Genomic DNA, 22,901 nt, shown 5'->3' with positions numbered 1-22,901 from the left:
TCAACACTAAACCATGTCCCTACACACCAGCATGTGCTTGTACATCTCCAGGCACAGTGACTTCACTATTGCATTGAGCAGACCATTTCAACACTGGATAACCCTTTCAGTGAGGAAGTATTTGCTGACATCCAGCCTGAGACCCCCCTGGTGCAGCTTGTAACCATTTTCTCTAGTCCTGTTACTTGACACCAAGACGAGGCTGGCCCCCTCACTGGACAACTTTCACCAGGCTTATTAAAATGCCAGGACTGTGGTTACAACTGTTGAAACTGAAGTTCTTTCTTTTTTGCAGTTAAAAGACCACAGCATAGTGTGCTGTGTATGCAGTGATCACTCAGTAGCAATGCTACACCTTCAGAGGAGAGTATGTCTCTTACATGCCAGAAAGCATCTTTTTCCTGTGAAGAAGATAAAATTTGACCCTGTTGAAAATCTGCTGATTGTTAGATGTGAAGATGACTCAGTTTATATTTGGGAAATTGAAACAGGTAATAAGACAGGGATGGTTTTTTTTCTACCTCGTTTTCTTTAAGTTTTGTTTGTCTGTCTTGGTCTTATACAAACCGTTGTCTTATACAAGGCGAAAGCAGAATTACCAGCACATCAAAAAATACTTTAAATCTCTAATGTATATGAACAAGTAAGAAACAAAAATTCATATAGCTAATAAAATACAATAGCTTAAGTCACATCAGACAGATTATGAGCTGACATTGCACTGAATTTGAGTATTTCAGGAAGCTCTAAACGATACGTATGTTAAGTCTCCAGAATGCAATTTTCAGTACTGGCATTCAAGTTAGCAGATGAAGTTTTTTGCTTTCTTCATCAAAATCATAATCTAAGAAAGGTTTTGTGTTAATTGATAATCATAGTGGAGGATAATTGTAAAGCTTGCGGTTGTGTGGTCAAGAAAGGTATCACTGTGTGTTTCAGGTTAAACTGTAGATTACCATGTGCTGTTAGGAGCATGCTGCTGATTCACAGGGGTAATAAATGCAGTTACTTAAACTTTGAGAGACAGAACTATTGGAAGCTGTACTGGTATTAGCATTACAGTGCAGTGTTTCCATGTGATTCACAGCTCTCTGCCCTGGGAGGAGGGAAGTGCATAATGAATCTACAACTGCTGAAATACACAGCATATTAATACTGTATCAGAACAGTTTTACTAATGTAATACTGAGATCACAATTTACAAGTTACTACAATCCACTGTCTAGGCAGTCTGCTTTGGACAAAAGCATCCTTTGTTTTAAAGGATGAAATATCTGTGTTTAATGAAGGACTTGGCAAATGGAGTAGAGTGCATCTTACAAGCCTGTTGTGTGTTGTAAGCTATTTAATATCATTAAGATGGCATAGGAAATGCCTCCTGGTCTTTATATTTTTTCCCAAATGTACTAAATTGATGCTTTTAATAATAAGATTTACAATAAGATTAAATGTAACTAACAGTCATAGCCTCTTTTTTCCCCAACAGCTACTCAGAAACACAGTTCTCTTATAAAGTTCTCTTTTTTTTTTTTTTGGTTGTTTTCCGCTATTTTAAAATTCTTTTAATATTTTTATTTAAAAACAGCAATAAAAATTGAGAAGGTGTGACTCTAGGAGAATGTTAGATTGCATATACTGTTGTACTTATTTTTCTTGGCTGTCTTGGTGTTGCTGATTGTTTTGCTTAGACTTGAAGCTTTAGTTGCACCATTGGGAAAATTGTCAAAAGTAAACACTAGATCTTTAATCTCTTATCCTGCTTTTATTCATTTCCAGCAGAAATTTGAATTCTGTTTTCTGGTAAATATGTAATATCCTTCTTATATGTGTTCTGCTATTTACATAGATACAGTATATTACGGTTTTCAGTGCATTTTCTCCAGTCAGGAGCATGTGTTTTAATCTTCTGCTCAATTCTCTGTCTGGAAGATTTGTGCAACTAAGAAGGGGGATTATGTTTCGCTCTTGAGACACGTAGTGTCATCATCTTTTCTTTCTTTCCTTCTTTTTTTTGGTTAAGATAAGTGTGAATTCCTAGCCTCTTACTTTCCCAGCTGTTCAGTTTTCTTATATCTTCAGATTTCTGGGGCTGAATGATTGTTAAATAATAATTCACTCTGTAATATTTATGCTTTTGGCTGTTGATTTGAAGTCATCTGTGTAGGCTTGAGAAAGGACAGTTCCATGCATGGTGTTAGAGAAGGCCCAGTCAACACTGCTCAGAAAGGTGTCTTGCAGGTTTGAATGGTACTTAATACAGCGAATGCATAAGAATTAACTTGACAGTGGGTATACTTTTACTTTTGTCCCCACTGTATGGTACAATGAGGTTCTTCCTTAGTGTAATAGTGAAAAGAAAGGAAATAAACACACACATGCACCCCCCCGCCATACACCCCCATGCTTAAAAACCTTCCTCCCCCAAGGTGCAAATTGGTACATTCAGCAATATAAGAGAGAATAGTTTCTATCACCAAACAATGCTCCTCAACGCATCCCAGAAGTTAAGGGTATGGAGTATGAATTATATCTTGGGTGCATATTTTTATTTAGTAGAGATAGACAACTTCATCCTACAGTGCAGGGATTTCTTTGTAAGTCAGATTTAATATCATTGGACTGTAATGATACTATAGAGACAAAAATAAGAGTATATATTAACTGTCCTTCAGCTGTAAAAATGCTATTTCAGAATTAAAGAGGAAGTAAGACTGATGGTGCTGCTCATGAGTATTATGTATTCAGAAAGGGTGCAGAGGGTTGAAAGTGTCTTTTTAAAATTGCCATTTCTGTATCTTTTATTGCTAGTATCAAGCAAGAATGAGAGTTCAAGTGACCACCTCTTGAAAGGCAAGAAAGAATGAAGTTATTTGCATTAGAAATTAACAGACTAGTTTGTTCTTGCTATACACTGATAGCAGGATGCCATCTGATGTGAATACCTGGAAAAGCCTACTAAGGTGTAGTGAAGTTGATTTAACATTAAATTATATCTGTATTGCAGGAGAACAGGAGAGGTCATGGCACTGATCCTTGAAATTGGCCTGACCTAGATCAAGAGCTATGTAGATACTTCAGTGCCACTCAGGCAAAGCCTTGTTCAGATGTATGGGAGAGATGTGTGCAGCATCACAGACAAACTTCTGCAGAAACACAGTAGCCTTTCATTACTGTTGTCATGTTGGCCAACAAAAAGGCAACCCTGCATAGTACCACTTGTATATACCTGTGAGCATCTTCCCTGATTTGCATAAGGTAAAGCCTAAGTGCTAGCCTCATGCTTGGATTCCATTACAGAAATGGACATAAAGTTTTTATTGTTGCTCCAGAAAGAAACTGTTTGTTTTTCTTCCAATTATGCAATTAGCTTCACAACTCAGGCTTTGCCTCTTTAAGTGAAAGTCAGTGAAGGACCTGCTTTTGTGTCAGACTCGTATATCTCTGTTTACAGTTAAAAAATCTGAACAGTATTACTGTACTAGAGTTAATGGATAACTGGGAAAACAGCCAGTCTGTTTATAATTTCAGGCTGTGGTTTAAGGAATTTCCATGAATATTTCAATATTTATTTTGTGGAGTCAGCAATAACTGTCTCAAATTTCACAGGTGGCTTCAGTAAAGCTTAGGAGCATGTAATACCTTCGGATGTCTTTCAGTCATACCAGTTCAGCTCCGAAATGGTCATTCCATAAGGAAATTAAGAGGGTGACCTCTTGAGCAGATAAAAGACTTAATTATGCATAACAATATCCCAATTTCCTATGACAGAGGCTGACATCCATTCAGAAGATTTAAAAATATTTAAGTTGTCTTTTAGGAGGTTTTACAGACTTTATAGGTTGGAAGAAATACTGACTAAGGTTAAAATCTAAGCAGGTAAGACTACATGTACAACTTGTAACCTCTCTTCATGAGGTTGCCAAATAACACTTATTTTATGCGGCCAATGTGAAGTTGCATGAGTAAAATGTGCTGCCTTTATTCCAAATAAATAATCGTTTTGGCACAGTTTATACTGAAATGTGTTAAATACCAGGAGTATAGATGGCCTTATATGAAAAGTACCTTATCTAACATGAGACTTCAATACCTAAGACCTCTTCCTGGTTTTTGTTGGTTTTGTAATGAGCGATAGGAAATCAGTAAAATTCTGTAGCTCTTCCCCACCGACTGCAAGGGGGAGTCTAAAGAAACTAATTGCCTTTTGTTATTACAAGTTGTGTAAGAAAAAGTGAGTCCCATCCTTTTAATTCTTTGGTTTACAGAACAAAGTAAAATTATTCTAAGTTTAAATGTTGTTATTGCTTATGCATGTAGATAGTGATAAAGAAAAGGGTAGTTCACAGCTTCTGTATTATCCGTATAGTTTAATGCATTTTGTCTAAATTTTAGTACATGGATAAGGCAATGTCCCATTACAGTGGACTGTCTTTCCATGACAATAAATATTGATCTAATAATACATTTGGAATATTAATAGAGCATGTGTACAGGATGTTTTCCAAACTTGTGTGCTAGAAGACAAATACAAAAATCAATAAGAAATTATATTCTAATTAAAGTGCTGAATATTTCTTCCAATAGCCACCACTTGAAATCCACTTTAGTAAGGAAATTAGCTGTTATCTGTATTGCTTTTACATTTTCCCAAGCAGCTGGTATCTTTGCTTTTTATGAAAAGGTAAATATCAGCATGATGTAGTAATAAAAGGATCAGTGTTTTCTTTCTTGCTGTATACAGCGCATGGCTTCATGTCTACTGAGCCACATTAGAAATGTGAGGAAAGAATGAGTAGACTCTACTACCTTTGAGCAAGGAAGATAGCTCTTTAATCTTGATTTGTCAGTTTAATATGAATTTATTCCTTGAAGTTCATGCTTGCAGAATGAATGATCTCCTAATTTCCTGTTACTTTCTCTTTCCTTGCAAGTCTTGTTCTGATTTACTGTCTTATGACATGCTTAGAGTGATTTTAAAAGTAGAGTAACATAATTTAAGATTGTTCAGTTCTTATAATAATATGCATTTAACTTCACAGTAGCTTCATAGTATTTTTCATATTCACCCAGGGAATGCACATTTTCAGCATTTTCCTAGCCCAAACACAGGCAAAAAAATATTGAAACATCCTGAAAAGTATTTCTGCTGAGGTCAGATCACCTGTATAGTCAAAATTGAGTGTATACTTACAATCCTTACTAGAAAAGGTCAAAATCATCAATAAATAAGTTTGGATTTGTGTAGTTAGATTGGAAGATTGTGTCCAGTTAAGTAACTCAGAAATAGTTTGAGTATAGTGCTTGTACACAATATTCAAGTACAGATATGGCTCTCGCATTCATAGTATTAATGTTGCCAGTGCCTCATGTGATCAGAGGAGTCTATCCAAAATGCAGAAAACCTTTTCCTTTGATCATTTTCAGTGGACAAAGAAGGTTGCTGCTGCATGTTACTCTAGTAGTGCCATTGTAGCTTTTCACTACTTGCACAGAAATGAGCACCAGCTTGGTCTCTAGTCAGGTCATGTGAATAGAGCAATGAGCTTCATCTTCAACTGATGATAATACATAAATCTTTAAAATAAAAAAGTGCCTGTCCAAGGCTGAGTTTGAATCTGCTGCTATTCATACAATCCTGTCTCATGCCAGCTCCAAAATGGAAGTGCTGGCTGGAGCACAGTATTATGGGGCTTGACGTTCAAACTGCAACATAAGAGGCTTCCTATTGTGGTTGCTGCTTTTGGGTTCTGGGTTTTGCACACTGGCTCTGTTTTTCTGCAGTGATGGTGGTGATATGGGTGGGAGCTGGGTAGCACTCTGGGTTTGGTTTTCTGCTGTATGCTGGTTTTGTGTTTGGGGATTGTTGTTGTTTTTGTGGTGTGGGTTTTGTTTGGTTTTTTTCCCCTTGCATTTCCTGCACTTTTTCTGCAAGTAGGCTAAGCTAAGGTAATTGTGCACTCAGATTACGTTTTTTTATGTCAAACTCTTATCTCAACTCTTTGTTTCAACCCAGAGGTTTTTGTCTTCCCTCACTTCTGTGTTGGGGGAGGGGAAGAGGCAGGTTAAGCTGTTTACGTGGTGTTAACCTTTTACTATACTAAACAACCAAACTGTGATGTTACTTGATACCTATGGAGTTGTTTTAGTGAACTCTTGTTAGACATTTAGATAGCAAAATTAAACTTTTAATAAAATTGCCATAATTTGTGTGAGAGAAAATATTCAAGCATTAGAAGGCTTTTGGAGAGATGAAATTTATTCAGGAAAAGATGATGTATGACAAATTGTTTCCTTGCTTCTGGTGTGTTTCTCCAAGACACTGGTTTAAGTAAAATTTCTCATTTCAGTCTAACCCTATGGTATAAAAACAAAGTCCTGTCTTTCAGTCAGTCTTGCGCACACACTTGAAAATTTTACACACACTCAATTCATACCCAGATAATATCTTTTGTTTCCTGCATTTTATAATTATCATTATAATATTGGTAAACAATTTCTTTAAATAACAGATTTATCTTGTCAGGTGCATCTGTGAAAGCACCCATAATATTGGCCCTAAAATCTCTTTGGTTATACAAAAAAAAAAACAATTTTGTGTGTACTCTTTTGGATATTAGGGCAAATTTGTCTCATTTGATATTTGTAATACTGACCTATCAAAGAGTTAAACTGCACATAATTTCATCATGCCTTGTGAAACCATAAAAAAATAGCCCTTCCAAAACTATGGCTCAAATATCAAGCACCCTTTGGGAAGAGGCTCTAGTGATTTAGCTCTCCTGTTCTTGGGTCATGATCTTACTTTCAGCATTAATAGTCGAGGCAGACACTAGGTGGGTGGAGATCTTCATTTCTCTCCCCTTTCCACCTTCATGCTTAAGAGGCATCCTTGGAGAAAGGAAGTGAGTTAACCTAGCTATGCACTATTGAACTTGGACAAGGTAACTTCTGAGGCCGACAGTACTGTAACATTAAACAGTTTCTGGCTTGGACAACCATTCTCTATGAAAAAAGCTCTGTGAAGAGATTCAAGGCATGTTGAAGATAAAAATGATAACATGCAATAAGTGGAAGACTTCCATTTTGCTGTAGAGTTTCTGCACATCTAATATTATTATTTAAATCGCTTTCTAAAAGACATGAAGGATGAGGAAACATTGGTTACCATATTTTGAATGTGTGAATGATTGAAAATAAGTCATAAGCATGAATATACACACGTAGTGGAAATTCAGTGTTTGGGGGTTTCTTGTTTGTTTTTGTTTATCAGGCTGAAGTTAAGACTTAACCAATGTTTTGCCTTTTTAACAGCATCTTTATACATCTAAGTCCCAGGTCAATCTAAAGCTTGCACTTAAATATTTCATAGCTCTCTACATTTGAGTCATTGTTCAGTAACTACTTACTGATGTAGAATAATAGAAGGCAGTGGTGCTTGGGAAAATCTCTCAGGGAAAAAAAGGCAGTGTCATGTTTTGCCCAATCTACAGAAGCTAAGGGCATGCTTGTACTGAGAGTAGTCATGTATCTTTATATTAATATCTATACATACACACACATACTCTTTTATACTTCATACTGGATGGAACATGTGGAATATAGGTCTATGTGTCCTTAGAAGTATATATTTCTTACAGTTGAACTTAATAGGTGGTTTTTTTATTAATAATGAAGTAATATTATGTATTTTACAAAGAATAAACAAAAATAACCAAACAAAACAAGCCCTCATGCCCACACACAAAAAGAAAAACAACCCCAGAACAAAAACCCCAACAAAACAACAGCAAAGATGTTCTGAAAGGGGAGTTTTCTGTTTTAGCTACTAATAAGGAAAAGGATTTGTTCTTGACCAAATGAAATCAATTTTGAAACCAATTTTTCATTCACAGATCACTTTTGCACTCTAAGATTCAGCTGAGTTACTAGGTCACAGCAGCACTGCAGTATTGAGGATTTTCAATACTTTAGCTGTGACAGCAAACAGAAAGCAGTGGAACCTGATGATATGACAGGTCATGTGATGGCAATAAATAGCACAACTTGAGGCAGGATAATATGCATAATTCAGTTAAGAACAGAACAGAACCCTGAGAACTGTGTGGACAGCACTAATGCCAAGAGACACAATTTGTAGTACTTGGTCCAGAAGAATAAGATGTTGTAACAGTCTCTAGCCAGTCACATCTGGTGGTCCAAAGCTGCCCAGGAGAGTGAAATACTCCACTCCTGTGTGTTCCTGAGACTTGGTTGCCATGGTCACAGCTTTCAAGAGATAAAGACTTTCTTTTCCTGTGTTTTCTATGTATAGTAGGGGGTCATAGCAGTGGTGTTGCTGCTAGAATATCCTATCTTTTCCCTTTCATACCTCTTTTTTGTTGTTGGTGGTGGTGGTTGGTTGTTGTTTTTTTAAACAAGGTTGTGTCTTTCACTATTTTTGGTTTAATTTTCCTTCAAAATTTGAGCTAACATGTTCCTAAGAAATAGCTGTTTCTGGAACAATAATCACCTTGCCTCAGTATTCCTTTGACTGTTTGCAGTGGTCAGAGTGTTTTTGTCACAGGTTTCTCCATCCTTCCCTTCCTCACCCCACTGCCCCCGCATTTTTGTCTGTAAGATGTATTCAAGAATAACAGAATGTAGATCTTTATCTTGTCTCTACCATCTTCTCACTCTGCAAATTAGTATTTTGGGCTCTGAGACACCAGAAGGGATGAGATTTTTTGTTTGTTTTGATTTGGGTTTTGGGGGGATTTTTTTTATTAATTAATTTTCTCCTCTAAACTACACATACAAAAGGATACACTTGCTATGGCATGATCCTGACCCTGGCACTTAGTAAAGAGTTTGGTAGGTAGTGGAAGTGTTCAGTAACACATCAGCCTGTTCAGTTTTGTCTGTTTGCATCCATAACTATAATATGTAAAAGTCTATCTGTCAGTATGCCTAGCAACAGTTGCAAATAGGATATGTGTGTGTTTGTAAAATATATAAAATATCAGTTTGTTTTCATGTATATCAAGACTGCCTGTTTATTTCATTCAGGCCACGGTCTTCACAGGTGAAATGCTGCTGTCCCTATCTTAGGTAACTTTTACCATTTCTTCTGGTCTGTTTCTTTTTGTTTCAATTAAAAATATTCCATTCATCCAGAAGTTCAAAACTTGTCTCTGAAGCTGTTGCCAGGGAAGCTCTTATATATGGAAAATAGTGCAAGTCTTAAATATATTTTCATTTGTATTCATGACTCCTTATGTGTGTTTAGAGGATAAAAAGTCAGGCAACTGACATCTTGATTTTTGTTGGAAACATGATTGTATCCTCTTTTGCTACTGTAGTGTGATAGCCTTAATTAAATTATTGTATTCTATGATAAATGCACAAGGTTATTCCACAGAGCAGTTTGATTTTGAGGGATAACTGGTGACAAGGCACTCATAGATGAATCGAGCTAACAAAACCCGATTTTGGAGTTCAGTCTAATACTAAAGAGTATGTAAAGTCAAGTCTTTGAAATTTAATGCCATGTGCCCAGAATTCTTGGATTTATTAAAAATTTATTGCAATCTCTGCCTTAGATCCTTGCCCATGAAAATAACATGACGCTCGGTAAACTCACAGGGATATTCTGAAGCATTGAGAACTCTAGTCATGAATTGCACAAAGTGATACAGAAGGCAGGGATGGTTATATGTTTGTGTGTGTATACATAGAAATATTCCCTCTACAGTGAACTTGCTGCAGAAGATACTAGGGAAATCTTGGTCCTTCACACTTCACAGTAAGAGAAAACAACTTCCTTGGTGACACTTCTTCATTTTTTGCTCCAAATCATTCGGGGAGTTATGTGGGGAAAGAGGACATGCTTGTAGCTTGAAAGACCATGTTGCATATATAAAGAGGCTGAAATTCAAGATTATCTGTGTGATTGTAGGTGGTATTTTTTTTAAGTATTTGTCAGTGAAGATATTTGGACAACTTGCTTTCCTTCCAGAAAATATTCAGTTCCTTAGTGATCTGTGACACTGGCTGGAAATACTGGGCAGGGATGAAGAAAATGACATGTTACAGCTAGGGGCCAATCCTTGGGTTTTTGGTTTTTTTCAGTGCAATGTTATAGTAATCTGTGGCATTCAATTGATTTTGTAGGGGACAAAGAATCAGTTGCATTCGTTTCTTCTGCTCCGAGTCCAGACTCTTGGTCATATAAGTAACAGACGTGATACTGCAGTGAACAGAAATGGATGAGTTTCAGAGAAATAATTTCAGATAAAGAGATTTTATACACATATACACACACAAACACTTAGCGTATGAGATCCCTCAATCCCAGTCCAATATTTTTAGCAGGTGTTAGTGATAGAACTTCAATGTTACACATTTTTTCTGGTAGCAGTGAAAGAGAAAATTCATGTATTACTTGAGGCTACAAAGAATTCAAACTTCAGGGAAAAAAACACTTCATGTTATAGCAGATATTTAATAGTTTTTAAATCCTTCATGTGTCTTTTATCTCTGATATTTATAGGAAACATGCCATGTCAGTATTTTCTTCTGAGTTTAATTCCTATAGGAAATGTATAGTATGGAATAAGAGTTCTTTTCATTACATTTTAGCTCAGTTTGGATATCTTTAATGTTAGTTTTAAATTAAGTACTATTACTGAAATTATTACCAAATAAAGTTATTACTGAAAGAATAAAACTTGGTATAACAGTTAAAGGAACTAGATTACCTAGTGATTAAATAGCATCTGAAACATTGTGTTCATATTCCTGACTGCTAAGCTACATGTAGTATAATTGGGTGCTTAAAAAGTGTCAGAGTTAACAAAGGTTTTTAGGAATGAATGCAAAAATATGAGGTTTCCCTTGCTATTTGTAATCTAGAACACTAGAGGACAGCACTAAAATATTACTTAAATGTGTTATTGTTTACACTCTTAATGATATAGGTGCTCTGAGGGCTTTGTGAGGAGAAAACAAATTAGTCTGTTTTGAATAGAGTTAAGGCAGGTTTTAGTCTTCTGAATTTCCTTTGCTTCCTTTGAAAATTGCATCTGACTTCACAAGTCAGTAGTCTGAATCTAAGGTATTTGCTTTAGGAGCTAACCTTTATGTTTTTTAACATAGTAGCACTGCATAACAATCCACATTTGTTACAATCGAGAAAACGAGGAATTAGGTGGCTTACTCATAAATGTTTCGTGATTTATCTGCTCACTTCAAATGTACTATCTTAATACTTTGATACTTACACTGGAAAATGAAGCACTGGAGTTCTTTGAAAAAATTACAGCTTCTCTTGTGTTTCTCTAGGCACACTGGAACGACATGAAACAGGTGAATCAGCAAAAGCAATTCTTACTTCCATTGAAGATTCAGAATACTTAGTGTCAGATGCTGTGCTTCCTGTATCTCAAGAGTCAAAAAGAAATAAAAATGGTGGCTACAAACACTTCAGCTCGTACAAGCATGGCATGATCTCTTATAATTTTACTCATACAGAAAAATCTTCAGATAAGGTAAGAATGAAGAGTAGACCATTTCTCAAAAGCAGTAAGTTGATTCAAATTTTTTTACCCTTCACCCTCAGTGACATGTAGCACTGTATAAGCGGCATGGAGGCTTGGTTTTATCTTAGTTATAAAGGTTTGTTCTGACTGGTTCCATTTTTATGCTGTCAAACTCATTTCATAGGACAAATGGAGAAGATAGAGGGGAGTGCCTTATGCAGGGTCACCAGCAGGTCATCTCAGAAGGATTTTCACAGGCATTTGCCACCCATAGCTTTCCTTATGCCTATGGCTTGTGACTGCACCTCTTACCAGTACCCCCAGAAAATGGAACCCACTAGTTTGGATGTCCCAAGTAAAAGCATATCATGGTACAACGCTGTTGGCCTTTTCATTTTTGCTTTTCTGTGAAATGTCACATTCCTGTTGCCATTCAGTGCTAGTTTTTATTGGATGGTTGGGTTTTTTTTTTTTTGTGTGTGTGTGCTTGTTAGGGGTTTTGGGGTTTTGTTTGTTTGGTGGTTGGTTTTTTGCTTGGAAATTTGTTTGTTTAGCATCACAGAACAGAGTCTAAGTGCCTTACATTTATATTAGTGTGATTAAATTTAGTAGCTAAATGGTTAAAAAGTGGATGGTGGTGCTTCTTGTGAGAGCCTGGGATACAAATAGGTATGACAGCCTTCAGGAGAGATTTGGCCAGTACTTGAATTTACCTAACAATTTTTTTTACAGATACCAAATAACTGATAGAAAAGACGCGCTCTTCCTTTTTGTTTTGAAAAACAAACAAACACAAGAAACAGCAGGAGTACCATACTGAAACTAGCATTAATGTGAGCTGAGAAGTAAGGTTGGAAATTGAATAGTCATTCTATTTACTTGTAGCCTGGATAGGTCTCTCTTTTTATTACTTATTTGTAGATGGTTGAAAAGCCTTTGCTTGTTAAATGTGAAACTAATTATCAAAACTCTCAAATTTAACACAATCTCACATACAATGAGGTAGGTATTACCTTATTTAAGGTACATACATTTTTTTTTTTAAATCCCTGTTAATGCATCAGAAGTCACTGAGCTCTTGGTAAGAGTATGTCTTAGGGATAGACCCTCAATGTTATTTGTTCATGTTTATTGCTTTAAATCATGGGCTTGGGGAATTCCATTCTCTGCCATAAACAGAGGAAGTCACATCCCTGAGTATAGATAAAAAGTTTCCTCCCACATGCATGGGAAGATGAAGAATGCTTTCCCTCAAGTGTTAAAAGAGCCCTTAGAGTGGTCTCAGTCTTCTGGTTTTACTAATTCTGGTAAATGAAATACTGAATATTCCAAAACTCTGTCAGACAAGTCAAGTCTTCATTCTTGAATTTTTGGGGTTTTTTTGTGTTTTTCTTTATTGTACCCCACTTAGATATAAATTTGTGTTTATAATAATTGTTGTCCAACTCTTAATATTTGTCTTTGACCTTTTGCTAACCTTAGTCTGATTTCTAAAGTGTTTTTTTTATCCCATTTTGTGAAAAGTCTTATTAGAGCATAATCCTTCTGAGCATGTTGTGGGGCAGATGGTGCACTAGTTGGCCATTGACACAGAATCTGATCTCACTGTTAGTTTATTAAAAAGAATAGTTTCTTCCTGCCTTTGTGAAGAGGAACAACAGAGAAAAGTTTTAATAGTTGTGTTTGGTGTGTAGTTGGTTATATCTATTAAATTGAAAATTGCCTGACTTTAGCAAAGTGGCTGAAGAGAAAATGTGCTGCTCACAGAATTAAGGGAAAACAGGTTTTGATGAAATTTAAAATGTCAAGTTTAACATGCTTTTGGGAATTACCTTGGTCTTAAATTGGAAGTAATAATACTGTAGATGACAGTGGGGTTGTAATATTTATAGTGCTTTTCTCTGTGTTATTCTGATTTGTTCTTATTTAAACACTGCTCATTAGTTGGTTTGTCCCAATGAAAACTTTTTGTTGAGAGAATATTATAGATGTCTCTTAGACTCCTCTATGACTGTCAAAAATAGGACTTTTTTGAAATTCACCTTTTTGTCATTATAATCCTGTTATGTTAGTTTACTTTCCTAACAAATGAAGTTTTGTACCTCGGATACCACTTCCTATTCATCAAAAATCTGTCATCCATTACATTCAGTGATTTCTTTCTATCTCCATCCCCATTAGAACAAGTTCTGTGTGGGAGATGCTGGAGGCTAAACATGTAGAGTGTAGCTGAACCTGGCAAGAATATTAACAATGGAGGTCCTCTTAATGCTATTCCAGAAACTCAATGAGGGCAACACAAAAGGAGTGTGGAGCTCTATGGCTTTTTTTAACACTGTTTTGTTATTGCTAAAATGAAGACTTGTTATGAGTTCCACTGTTTTTATTGGTTCATTTTTACTCATAGTTGTTTTGATTTTGGTGGTGGTGGTTGTTTTGTTTTCCAAATAGTGCTGTATTGATTGCTTTGGGTCATTGTAGTTTAGCATCTTAAACCAGACTTTGTGAAATCCAGGTCCTATGAAATTGGTGAAAGTTCTATGGCTAGCAGACTTCAGCATTCCATATCATTAATAAATGTATAATGGCTATACACATGAAGCTATCGTGAAACTTTCTGATTATCAAAAGGTTGTAGTGTGTGTGTTTACAATGAGTATTTCATTATTAATTTGCTTCTTTGGCAAACTGTGCATTAGAAATTTAATGACACACTAAATTGTTAATAACGTTTCTATTTAAAAAAGCCAACATGGTCAATTTTATCCTCTCTTAAGAATTCAATTTCAGAAGATTTATGTTTTGGTATCACACTTGTGAGTGATCCCTCTTTTGTACAGTGAGATGATCCACATGAAGATCACAAGTAAGATTCAGCATTCTTTCTCAATATTTATGGTTACGTTGTTTTGTCATCAGTATTATATTTAAGACAAAATAACATTTGCAAAGTAATAATATCTCTTTACTGTATCCTAAGAAGAAAGAAGAAAAATATCCTCACATAGCAGTCCAGCTTCAAAGGCTTTCTTTCAAAACATTTGTCATCATGTAAATCACAGATACAAAAGTGGAATGCTTTGATTTCATGGTGTTTTGACCATTTTAATTCTCTTATTGTGCTGCACGTGCCAGTGGGAGTACCAATAACAGATGAGTGTGACAAATGCAGTTAACACAAGATCCATATTAATGTTGTCAAATCCCCTTGATATATTTAAACAGATTTTAATTATTTTCAATGTCAAAAGACTCAAAATATATAGCTTAATAGTTCTTCAAGAAAGCTTTACTTAATATGTGAATGTAAAACCTCTCATAAAAATGAAACTTTTATATTGGCCTTAGTCATTGACATAGGGTATTCATCAAGTCAGCAATTTGTGTGGCAAAGTGCCATTTGAATAGTGTATTGTTAGAATACTTATGGTCCACTTGACAAGGGCTCTTGCTGTAAATAGTGCAATTTGACTCCAGCTGTTAAAGAGTGGCTTTGACAGCAGCCAAATAGAATGGAGATGCTTTACTGCACCGCAGAAAAATCAATATTGGGTTCTTGTTCATAGTAACCTGGTTTTTTCCTTTTTTGCAGATTTATACAAGACTATCTAGAGTTCATTTGTGGAAGTTTAAATATTATTTTTAAAGTGGGTCTGTTAGATTTTAAAGTGGGTCTGTTAGATTTTCAGATTAATATTGCTGGTGAATGATGCCTGCATTTGGTTTATAAGAAAAACCCAAAACAAAAGAAAAGACACCAACAGGCCAGTACCTCTGTCGATATACATAAACAATGTGACAAGGCAGCATTACTTTAACTCTCAGCTTATATGAATGGATATTAGAGTGTGGGTGCATGAGTTATGTAACTAATGACCAAAAAAAGTCTTTCTTTACGCTCTGTATTTTTTTTTCCTTTTTTTGTAGTGTCACTGTAATATTACTGCCAATTTTCAAAGCATGGAGTGGTTGTAAGGAGATTTCTTTGTGGTTCTCCCTGTAACAACCCCCACAGATTTTGACAATCTGTAGTGCCATTGTTGATTTTCCTAAAGCATAGTCTTGCTGGTGCTGAACAGTTTTCCAGCAGTATTCAGTGACATAAGGTTGCTATGATACCTGGCCAGTAGCAATAGGTATTGAATCACTGGTCTTAATTACAATAGACTATACACTAGATTGTGTGTTCATGGTGTTTATACGTACTAGCTCTCATACCTTAAAGTCATAGTTACAGTTGGAAATCAGAGCTGTGTAAAAAGATAGTTTTAAAAAAAAAATAATCAGCTGTTTCAGTGCATCATATGAAGATTTTTATGGATGCACATTAAAAGCTGGATATGTCTGGGAGTTGCTTTCTGATATTTCAGAAAGTTTTGTAGCTTTTTACCTTCAATAATTTGGATGTAATCTCTGTTTATCATGCCCTGATATTTTCAGTCATTTCAACAATGTAATTGGACCTGCTTCTGGATAAAACGATGGAGGAGGAGCTGCTTCTGAAATTTGTTCAATAGCTGCTAAATATTGGACTGCTGAATTCTACTACTGAGAAGCTAGACCAGGAAAAATGAGGGGGAGAAAAAAGTACTCATTTATGTAAGAACTTTTACAGGAATGCTTGGTATATTTACTCAATTTCTTTAAATAGTTGTTTGAACATTCATGTACAGTGCAGAAAGTGTCAAAACATCTAAATGGGAAATTGCACACAATCTGTAAAAGATTGTTCTGATTGGTCATAATTATTCCTAATAACTATATGGGAGTAGTTAAAAACCAGTTACTGTAACACTTGTGAATGCACTTTAAACATTTTAAATTGACATGCCTAGCATTAATCATTCTAAAGAACTTAGTATTCCCTTTTGTAATAGCATACATCTTCTGCTCTAAACAAAATGTCTGAAGACAGGATGCTTCTGAGACAGAGGTGTTTTCTTAGGAGGAAAGCCAAAGTTTGTTGTCATACTTCCTTAAAAGAAGAACATACAGAAATGATAATAAAAGAAGTATCTACTTTATGTTGCTGCACAGAATAAGTAAAAGACAAATGAAGACTGTAGGACAATAGCAGTTATTTGGTTTAGTGTAGTAAAGGATATAATTTGAAAATAAAATTGTTGTTGGAAGCCTGGAAAATCACTACTAGTTAAATCTTCCTGATGGAAAAATTGATTAAAAAAATGGAAATAAGTTACAAGCAGAAATATCAAATAATAACTATCAAATACAAAATCAAGAGTAGTACCATAAACAAAGGTATGTTACACATGGACTCTTTTTATTTCTTTCCCTTTTTAATATTTAGAATATTATTATGAGGAATTACAGCTCTTGATGAATTGTATGAAGTGGATTATTAAGAAAAAAGCAAAAGAGAAAGTAGTGGGATATTTCTCCTTAAAGTTGATAATCTTGTTGCTGCCAGGCTATATCTGTTGTATTTTTAACTGAGGCTGATATTCAGAAGCCATAATTAGTAGTATGTAAATGAAGTGTAACAGGAAAATGAGTGAAGGAATAAAGGGGGGTGGGGTGTGTGTATATGTATATATCCATTTCCTGTATGTTAGATGCAAAGCATTTCAGCATTTCCTATGAAATTTCATAATTGAGTATTTTATCAAGGGACTGAGATAGCAAGATAGCTACAGTGAAGTAATAACTTTGAAGTTATGAAAGTAAATTGGTGCCTGTTAAAGGCGTCGTAATCTTCAGAAATATTGATAACTTGGACCATATGTCAGCTTTGCTGTAAGTTACTGCAGGTTTCTGAACTGGTCCACCAAGACAAGAATTTGTTGATTTCAGTGTTTTCTTCATTGAGTACCTCAAGGTAAAAGGCAGGCAAAAAGCTGCCATTATGATATTGTAGCACAGTGTACTCTTGCAGATGTGCATAGTAAGTAACACAGTCTGACATAAATCTCAGAATATGCCTTTATTTTGGCACACTGGACAATGTTTCTATATACATCTACAAACTGGTTGGGTTTTTTCTGTTATTATACTGTAGGTGATTGCATGAAAAGTTTTTATTTTCCCTACCTAGACAATTAATTGGACCCTGTGCAACAGCCAAAGAAGGTGCTACAGTGTCCTGCTAGAAATAATTCTAAGGTCAATATCAATAGACCTTGTGAAATATTTCACATTGAAGGACCATTTGTTGAGGCTAAGGAAGTCACCACTGTCTTCCTCTTTTCTTGTCTTCTTCCATACTTCAACTGCTGTGCTGCATTTCCTTTGTCTGTCCCTTGGAAACTGTAACAAAGTTGTATTTATTTATATTTTTTTTAAAGATACCTACCTTTATAGATAGAGTAATACAGTTTCTATCTTGCTGAAGTGCTCTTCATGATACTTTATTCTCCATTTATGACTGTTTCATTTACTTCTGGGTATAGAGCTGTATACAGTTTGAATTTTCCTAACTTGCATTTTACATTTACTATTTTCTAGTCCCTAAAGTGTGTTTTCTTATGTAGATGAGCCTAATTAATTTTGCTTGTAAGTGCTCTACCAAATTCTAGTAATTCTAAAATAAATTACGTTATCTTTGTTAACCCCCTTATGTTTTTGCATTGTTCTTGAAAAGTCATCGCTATTCATGACAGGAGAATGGTGGAATCTTTACACTTCTGTTAAACTTTTCTCTTCTAAACATTAAATTCCTGGCCTCTTATAGGTTAGTATTAGTTTAGTGAAAAGAAATATCAACAGAAATTCAGATCTGTGAGATGTTCCTGTTTCCACCTCACCTATTCAAGAAAGAGGGCAGTATCTTTTTCAAAAATAGGTTGGCACCTTAAATACAATTACAGAGCTGTGACTTGCAATACCAAGCCTTATGCTGCAAAGGAGAGACTTGTTATCATCTAGATTCATTTTGGTAATTAACTAAATCTCAAGTCTCAGTTAAAGAGCAGAAATAAAATGCTGAGCTGAATTGCAGTTCAATTTAAACAAAGCAACAGCAATGGTTACATTTCTATTCTCTTGGTATTTTTCTGTGTATTAATACTCAAACTTCAATTTTTATGGTGGTCAGATTTTTTTCCTTCAATACTTATGGGAAAGGATGAATCAGCTTACCAGATATGTCTGAGAAGGTTTGGAGTTTTTTTGCAAATATGTCCTTTTGGAACTCTGCTCAGTTGTAGTGCCTTCAGTAAGATTGAGCAGCTCTCAGGGAAAGAACAGTGTGAAATCTGTGCAGACACTTAGCACCTGTCCCAGTACATCCTAAAATGATACTGGATCTGAAGAAAAGTCCAGCTTGCCTATTCCTGAGTTTTCAAGAGTTGCATTCTCTTGTATAGACAGGATTTTAATGTTGAAGACTTCAGTCTCACATGTTTTCTTCTTTTTCTTTACTAGAATGTGACTTGCTTAAGATTTGATGTAGTACTTTTTATGTAGATAAATGTTATGGGTGGGGCTCCTGTAATCCAATATGGGAAATGTACTATCAGAGCAACCCAGGACAAATTATGTTATTTCAGTTGTAGTCAGCAACCAGTGACAGGTTGGTAAATTAGTTTTTGGGTACATCAGCCCTTCTTAAGACAAAGCAATATTCCTATGCTTTTAAGATCATGTTAGCAATATTTCTGTGTTCAGAATTGTATTACATATACTATATTATATTGTATTACAGATATTTGGATGTTCATTCATCCAGTGAATTGTTCAGTATAATAATTCTTAGATCCATGAGTCAATAGTCTGTTTTGTGGATTGCTGTAGCATCATTTGTCCAGCTGATGATCTAGGAAACATGGGAGATGTTCCATCTTATGGCTTTTCTTCCTAAATGCTGAATATGGCTGAAAATGTTTTGGCTACCACTCATTGCTGAGCCCTGTCCTTTTCTAATGATATGGTTAGAGAATTCACTTCTGCATCCAAGTTCATATATTGAGATACAGACAACATTTTAATGTTGATTATATAAACGACTAAGACTTCAGTTATAAACACCTTATCCTTCTGTCTAAACCTCTCATGGTGCAGTGACTGTGTGAAAGACAGGTCTTATTTTGAGATGAGTGGACCTCCAGTTGATTTTTGTATTCTTTCTGTAATAGCAATAATGTTAGAAGAGACTTTATCAAAAGTATTGTGTTTGGAATTACCTTTCTGATAGTTTGCCCACACAGGTAGTGATATGAATTCTAGAGCAAAGCAAAAGTTGCCTGTATGAAGTTGTTTAATATCTCATATATCTATTTTTTCAAATATTTTCCTGAAAAACAAAATGTAGACTTGATTCCTGCCACCGAAAATGAATGTGAAGAATAGTCTGTATGTTAGCTTTACTTAGCAGTGGTTCTTCAATATCATGTTACAATTTGTCTCCAGGATAATTTTTATATGTACAGTAGCATTAAATCAAGTGAAAATTTTAAGTTCAGTATTTGATGGAGAGAGACAGTGTGGATATGAAAACAAAATGTGAGAAAAGCTTAATTTTCATACCAGGGCTCTACATTGAGCAATGTAGCATTAGCAGTTCTCTTTGAACAATTAAAAACTGTTGTGCCCAGAAGATCCATCTGTCCAACAATGTGCCTGATGGTGGCCATCCATACGTCATAAAAAGAGGGGTTTATCCAGTTGCTTAGTCTATTCATCACACAGCTTGAGCTTGAAGTCTCTTTGGTTTAATTACTCTGTACCACAGGCTCATCAGGAGAGATGGCACAAATACTATTCAAAGTGCTGCAAAGCTATTAACATTTTCCACTTAGAATGGAGGGGGGGGAGGGGGAGGTGGAGAAGAAAGATTGTTGGAAAAAAAGAAATTTACTTCAGTTGTGTTGCAGTTAAATTGTTAGGCAAACATTGGTGATGTAAGCTCAAAAAATATTGTAGCCTTTTCTGTGTGGGAGATGGATGTGTCCTCAGTAATATGACCTGGAAATGCTGTAGTGAATAATACAATAAAAGTAATGCAAGGCAAGTTGAAAGCAGTTTCTTAAAACTACTTCATATGGGAAAGTTCATCATGCACCTTTGTTGGGGACTGCATTGTCCAAATGTTGAAGCCTCAGGACACACATAGATTGTGTATGAAAGCAAACTGGGGCACCACTATTGACTCTAGACATTTTATGATTAGTCTTTTGTATGCGAGTACAGAGTTTTAAAAACAGTAAATGAATGAGAGTTCTAAATGCCTCTTTCAAGAGGATCCTCTGTCTTATGTCTAAGTGAAGTGTCTGAAGGTAAGGAATGTGAATAACCTTAGTACAGTAACACCTCTGCTCTATATGATCCTCATGCTATGCATAAGGCCATCGTTGTTTTGGAGAGAGTAGGCCTGAGCTGTCTGCCCTCTTTGGAGGCTCGAGATACTTTAACTGACAGAAACCATTCATATGCTTCCTAAAGTTGAAGCTCTAGGAGGAAGGTAGAGTTGGATGTAGGAGTGTGCATGTGTGGATTGCTGATAGAAGCTGTATTGGATTAGAAAGTGCATATGGTCCTTACATGGAGATGAAAGTGTAGCTGATAATTTACATCTTTTCTTCCTTTGCAGGCTCTTTTAGTGATGGTGTATGATGTATCTCTTAAGAGCTACTTCAATTATATACCTGCTGTTTGTAACTATTTTTAACTTAATGCATGTTTACACAGACTTGTTCATCCTTTCAATTGAGTGAGAGAATAAGATGATTTTTCTTATTTTCTTTAATGTATTATATTATTACAGTGGGTTTGTTGATAGTAATTCTGTTTTGATTTGTTGGTTGAATTGGGAGGATATTAGAATGAAGGACTAAAAAATTTTGGGGGGAAGTATTCCTGTGAAATATCCACGCAGAAAGATGCAGATGAGAATTTTACCTCTTGGGAATTAATTAGTCTAAAAACCAAGTCAGACTTTAAAAAAAAATTATATGGTTTTATCCAATTTAAGACATTTTCAACACTAAATCTAGTTAAGCCTGTAAAACATTTATTACTTAAGGTTATGAATTTAACAGTGCAGGTTTGGTGATGTAATTTAGTTCAAGCAAAAGACCATTCAGTGTTATTGTTGAACAATAGATTATTTTTTTAAGTTACAAATAGATAAATATGATTGCAGGACCACATTTATATCTAATTATTGCCAATGCTTCAAGCATCAGTTGGGGAATTTAAACTTACTTTTATGTGTGCTATGACTAATATCTTGGTGCAGTAATGTAAAGAGTTAGGTTTTTTAAAGAAACTTAAGATAGGGAAATTTGAAATGAAGGTCCAAGCCTTCTCAGTATCCTCTGTAGCATTCAACTGTTTTACTGTTCTTGCACTGAATAATCTCTTTGCCCATGTTCCACATGCTGCTCTGACTGTCATCATATTAAATTTTCTTCTTGTCTTTTGATGATTGAAGTCATTAAATTAGGCTTTCTAAATTCAGAAATTACTTTGTACTAACTAGAATGTAAGTTACATAGAGGTTTTAGTTTTTATCTGTAGAGGCTACAACACCCCACCCCCCCAAATTCCTAGTGTTTAAAAAGGTGTTGTGTTTATGGCAGAGCTTAAAATTGTACTGTTGGAAATCTGAGATTTTTTGTGGAACTTGCTAACAATGTTTTATGTTCATAAACCAGTTTGAAGCCCCAAACACAATTTCATTTATCTTTATATTCTAAGCTTTATAGAGTCTGCGAAAGTGTCCATCTGTTCAGCTGAGATTGCTTCAAATAGTGAGTGGTCAGAGAGACTTAGCTGATAAAGGTCAAAGGAGCCTCTTGACCCCGTGATACTTGCCAAAGCAATTGGAGCATAGGGACTGATATGCAGTTAGATATAGCTTGCTAACGCCATCTCCACTTTAATTGGTAATGATAGCAGGAATACACAGTAAAGTCATTGCTGAAAGAAAACAAAAAGTATCCAATATAGTAATTTATTACCAGTCAGTGGGTTTCACGCACTAGGTTGTTTTACCCCTGCAGTGGTCAGAGAAAGCAAAAAGGTACTCTAACACTTAACTGAAAATGGATGCCCTGCTGCTATCAGAGATGCATGGTGGTCAAATGATTGCCTGTGCCATTAGCTTGGTAATGTTTTCTCTGTTGTAAACTCAGCTCCCCATGTTCTTCCTGTGCATCAGCTGCAGATTGAAGGCTTTCTTGTTTGTCTTCTATTTGTGCTGCCAATCATCAAGCTGCTGTCCACCAAGCACATTTCAAGGAGGCAATTTTTTTTGCTACTATCGACTACCATCTCTAGCAACTGAGGGCTCAGAGGATTTAGAAATGAATTTAATGCTTTAATTTACACTGTGCCAGCCATTTTGTGCATTGTTTATGTATTTGTTTTCTGAGCAAATTCCATGAGACAATTACAGGTTTCCTATTTTGCAAAACTATATATGAG

General features: G+C 35.5%; 1 protein-coding gene across 1 annotated transcript in view; it reads left to right on the top strand.

The window, feature by feature from the left end:
- WDR72 (WD repeat domain 72) overlaps positions 1 to 22,901 on the top strand; it is a 96,324-nt gene that overhangs the window by 17,143 nt on the left and 56,280 nt on the right. The window contains exons 12-13 of the mRNA XM_009906445.2: positions 296 to 491; positions 11,320 to 11,525. Of these exons, the coding sequence (XP_009904747.2) occupies positions 296 to 491; positions 11,320 to 11,525 (402 nt within the window). The remainder of the gene's footprint in view (positions 1 to 295; positions 492 to 11,319; positions 11,526 to 22,901) is intronic.

Source organism: Dryobates pubescens, chromosome 17, assembly GCF_014839835.1.
Source record: "Dryobates pubescens isolate bDryPub1 chromosome 17, bDryPub1.pri, whole genome shotgun sequence".
Classification (NCBI taxonomy): Eukaryota; Metazoa; Chordata; class Aves; order Piciformes; family Picidae; genus Dryobates; species Dryobates pubescens.
The sequence above is the reverse complement of the archived record's forward strand: the minus strand, read 5'-3'. Positions and strand labels throughout refer to the sequence as shown.